This window comes from Nicotiana sylvestris, chromosome 8 (genome assembly GCF_000393655.2).
Source record: "Nicotiana sylvestris chromosome 8, ASM39365v2, whole genome shotgun sequence".
Taxonomy (NCBI): domain Eukaryota; kingdom Viridiplantae; phylum Streptophyta; class Magnoliopsida; order Solanales; family Solanaceae; genus Nicotiana; species Nicotiana sylvestris.
This window is the reverse complement of record NC_091064.1, coordinates 112771257-112772743: the sequence shown is the minus strand read 5'-3', so window position 1 is coordinate 112772743 and position 1487 is coordinate 112771257. Positions and strand designations below refer to the sequence as shown.

The window sequence follows — 1487 nt, the reverse complement described above, 5'->3', positions numbered from 1 at the left end:
TTTCTACCATCTTCCTTAATATCTTCGTGATGTTTTTGTTGGCGGCTTCTACGACTCTATTCATATGAGGTTTGTATGTTGTGGAGTTCTTGTGCTTGATTTTGAAAGTTTCACACATGGATTTAATCAGATCACTGTTGAGATTGGAGGCATTATCAGTGAAAATAGACTTGAGAACTCCGAATCGGCAAACAATACGATCCTTGACAAAGTCTACGACGACTTTCTTGGTCACAGCTTTGTAGGATGAAGCCTCTACCAATTTGGTAAAGTAGTCAATGGCTACTATAATAAACCTCTGCCCGTTTGAAGCGGTGGGCTCGATAGGAATGATGAAATCCATTCACCAAGCGGCGAATGTCCAAGGTGAGCTTGTTGCATTGAGCTCATTCAGCGACAATTTTATCATATCGCCATGCACTTGACATTGGTAGCATTTACGAACATACTAGATGCAATCCGTCTCTATAATCATCCAAAAGTAACCGGCCCTAAGTGTCTTCTTGGCCAAGACAAAACCATTCATATGTGGCCGCAGGTCCCAGCATGTATCTCCTCAAGTAGTTTAGAAGCCTCTTTTGTGTTGACACTTCTTAGCAATCCCAAATCAGGAGTTCTTCTGTACATATTTCCTCTGCTATGGAAAAAGTGATTGGACAATCTCCGAAGTATGCTTTTCTGAGTATGGTTCGAATGCTCTGGATATTCTCCTTTTACCAAATACTCTTTGATGTCATGGAACCAAAGTTTTCCATCCGTCTCTTCCTCGACATGAGTATAGTAAGCCAGTTGATTATGGATTCTCACTGGGATGGGATCACTGAAATTCTTATCTGGATGCTGTATCATGGATGACAAGGTGGCCAAAGCATCAACAAACTCATTCTGAATTCTGGGAACATGCCGAAACTCTATCTTCGTGAACCTTTTCCTCAATTCCTACACATGGTGCATATATGGCAATATCTTGGAATTATTGGTGGCCCACTCTCCTTGTACCTGGTGCACGAGCAAATCTAAATCACCAATTACTAGCAGGTCCTGAATATTCATGTCGATTGCCATGTTGAGCCATAGTATGCAGGCTTCATACTCTGCCATGTTGTTGGTGTAGAGAAATCTGAGTTTAGCACATACCGGATAATGTTGACTTGTTTCTGATACTAAAACCGCTCTAATGCCCACTCCTTTGAAATTTGTAGCTCCATCAAAAAACATCCTCCAGCCGCTGTATACTTCAGTAATGTCTTCTCCTACGAATGACACTTCTTCATCAGGAAAATACGTTTTTAAGGGTTCGTATTATCCTCCCACCGGATTTTCAGCAAGATGGTCTACTAATACTTGTCCTTTGACCGCCTTTTGAGTTACATAGACAATATCGAACTCACTTAACAGTATCTGCCATTTGGCTAACTTCCCAGTTGGCATGGGTTTCTAAAATATGTACTTCAGAGGGTCCATTCTAGATATGAGGTATGTGGTAT

At 41.2% G+C, this 1487-nt stretch overlaps 1 protein-coding gene across 1 annotated transcript; it reads right to left on the bottom strand.

Moving 5' to 3' along the window:
* Positions 1 to 522: 522 nt before the first annotated feature.
* On the bottom strand, positions 523 to 1101 carry LOC138875535 (uncharacterized). Its single transcript, XM_070154371.1, has 2 exons — positions 1000 to 1101; positions 523 to 840 (listed from the first exon to the last, which is right to left on the bottom strand). The coding sequence occupies exons 1-2, from the start codon at positions 1099 to 1101 to the stop codon at positions 523 to 525; spliced, it is 420 nt and encodes a 139-aa protein (XP_070010472.1).
* Positions 1102 to 1487: the final 386 nt, after the last annotated feature.

What these genes read in the sequence shown, in the direction of transcription:
- LOC138875535 (XM_070154371.1), bottom strand. Translation starts at nt 1,101, where the DNA reads ATGGCAGAGTATGAAGCCTGCATACTATGGCTCAACATGGCAATCGAC. An exon ending in TAGATTTGCTCGTGCACCAG is followed by an intron (nt 841 to 999) that starts GTACAAGGAGAG and finishes TCCATGATACAG; the next exon opens with CATCCAGATAAGAATTTCAG.